General features: G+C 59.1%; 1 protein-coding gene across 1 annotated transcript in view; it reads left to right on the top strand.

The window, feature by feature from the left end:
- Positions 1–530: 530 nt before the first annotated feature.
- PCSK4 (proprotein convertase subtilisin/kexin type 4) overlaps positions 531–2,407 on the top strand; it is a 9,895-nt gene continuing 8,018 nt past the window's right edge. Inside the window, 3 exon segments of the mRNA XM_025196561.1 lie at positions 531–544; positions 703–796; positions 2,225–2,329. Of these exon segments, the coding sequence (XP_025052346.1) occupies positions 531–544; positions 703–796; positions 2,225–2,329 (213 nt within the window).

Raw genomic sequence — 2,407 nt, 5'->3', positions numbered from 1 at the left:
GGCGGGCGGGGCCGCGGGCGGGCACACGCGCGTGCACGCACACCCACCTGTGCGCGCACAAACGCACATGCACGCACACCTCCAGATGCACGCAGGTGCGCACGCGTGTGTGCAGGTCGCACGCACCCTGCACACACGTACACCAGCATGCATGTACATGCGCACCTGCACGCGCACACAACCGGCATGCATTTCCAGGCACGCAGCCCTGCACATACACAGGCACACACGGGCACCTCCGTGTATTGACACGCACGCACCTGCACACGCACCTGCATGCATTCACGCGCACGCGCACCTGCACACACACGCAGGCATGCATGCCCGGACGCACGCCTGCACACCTGCAGGCGCTCATATTGTGCACCTGCACAAACGCACGTGCACGCACACCTACACACACGGCTCGGACTCCCGCCTATCACACGCACGTGCAAGCTGGAGGAACCTCCCGGCCCCCCCTCCCTTTGCAACTCTGCCGCAAAGCCTCCTGGGAACTGTAGTTCCCGCGGCCCCGCGTGGGCGTTGCCATGACGACCCCGGGGTGTGAACACGTGCGCCCAGGCGCGGGGCAGAGGCGCTCGAGGCCGGCTGGGATTGAAAGGCCCCCGGGCAGGAGCCTTGGCCTGGCGCAGCCATGGAGGGGGCGGCGGGGGCTGCCCTGCTGCTGCTGCTGCTGGCGCTGCCCCCCGCCTCCCCCAGCATCTACCTGAACAGCTGGGCCGCGAGGGTGCCCGGGGGCGCCGCCACGGCCGAGCTGCTGGCCCGCAAGCACGGCTTGCTCTTGCTGGGGCAGGTGAGGGGGCCGCCCCGGGGGAGCAGGGATGGTGCCCAGGGTCTTCGGGGAGCAGGCTGGTAGGAGCTGTCCTTGCACACCCCACCGCCCCGAAACACTTCTCCGCTCCCTGCTCCGACCAAGGAGCTGCTCCCTTGCCCGGCTTTAGCCGTCCCTTTCCGCGCACGTGCTTGGCAGTGAGGTTACACCGGGTGGGGGGCAAGGGGGGAGACGTCTACCCACCAACTACAAGCAGCCCAAAGTCTGGTTTTCCAGGTGGCAAACGCCCCGCTGAGCGCGGGCACGCCTCTGGTTTCCCCTCCTGGGGTGGCAGGGAACGAGGGGCCGAGGCGAATGTGAGAATCGCCGTTTACTGGGTTCGCCCCCAGGTCCATCTCGCCTGGGCCCGGTGTCACCCGAGGGGAGAGTGAATGCTGGAAGGGGGAGTGAACCCCCCAGGACCAGGGTTGGTTTTGTCTCCCACTTGCAGCATTTAAGGCCTAGGAAGTCCTAAGTCAGATCAGCGGCTGCATCTCTAATGCACTTCCAACTGCATATGATGGCAATTAAAGACAAACCTCTGGGCCATGAGAGCAATGCAACCAACACAGGGCTAATTAGGAGGTTTGGATGCAGCCCGATGCATTTGGCACTCGACAATGGGTTCTTCGTCTCCCACAAACCCATCATCTTATTCTGCCATTTTCCTTCCATTACTCCCCTCCTTTTCTCTAACGAATCTTTGTCCAAGAAGCCTTTACCAGAGACGGTTTTTATTTGGCAGTTCAGCATCGCCGTCCTGCTGCAACACAAGTTAATGGCTTTAAGTGGTCTCCAGCATCCCCCGTGTCTAATGGCATCGACAGGAGATGCTTTTTACAGTTCATGTATCTTTAAAAAGAGGATCTGTATAACGAGGCCATAATAAAATAATCCGAGCGTCTGGCACCGAATCTGCACTAATGCTGTCGCTAGGGGATTAGCAACAGAGGAAAAGGCAAAGGAGAGGGGCTGAGATTGATTGTAAAGAGAGCTGCATCGCCTTTTCATTTGAATGGCCCGCAGGTGCTTCCCTAGCACATGCCACAACTCAATGGGGGATCCAATTCGCCCTCTCCGGCTATGTAAGCAGGTCTGAGGCTGCCACCAGAGTCGCGTGCCTCTCCTATTCTCACCAAAGCAAGCCGTGCCACCAACAGACTTCCCACCTTTCCTGGGAATTTTAAAACACCAGACACAAATGTGGAACGAAAAGGGAATTGTGCACTCCTGCCTTTGCTCTCTTGTCGTTGGTGTTAACAGAGATCTGGCCGGCCGGGAGCTTGCGGCCTCAGAGCGTGCTAGTTGGTGCACAGGACTATTGCTATGTAGACCTATACACGCTTATTGTTGGAGGCAGCTTCAGATTGTCACCTTTGTTCAGAGATTTATTAAGCCTTATTCCCGCAGGTCATCGAAGGGGAGCCCTATTACCATTTCAAGCACCGAGGCCTGGTGCAGAAATCCCTGAACAGACACTGGGGCTGGCACGTGCGTCTGAAAAGGGAGCCCAAGGTGAATACAATCTCACTTCTTCTTGCTAGGCTGGTAGGGGCCAAGCTTTTGGTTGCTCTGCCCCATCCCCAGCTTCTG

This window comes from Alligator sinensis, unplaced genomic scaffold, assembly GCF_000455745.1.
Source record: "Alligator sinensis unplaced genomic scaffold, ASM45574v1 scaffold1295_1, whole genome shotgun sequence".
Taxonomy (NCBI): domain Eukaryota; kingdom Metazoa; phylum Chordata; order Crocodylia; family Alligatoridae; genus Alligator; species Alligator sinensis.
Note: the sequence above shows the minus strand (reverse complement) of the source record. Positions and strands in the feature narration are given on the sequence as shown.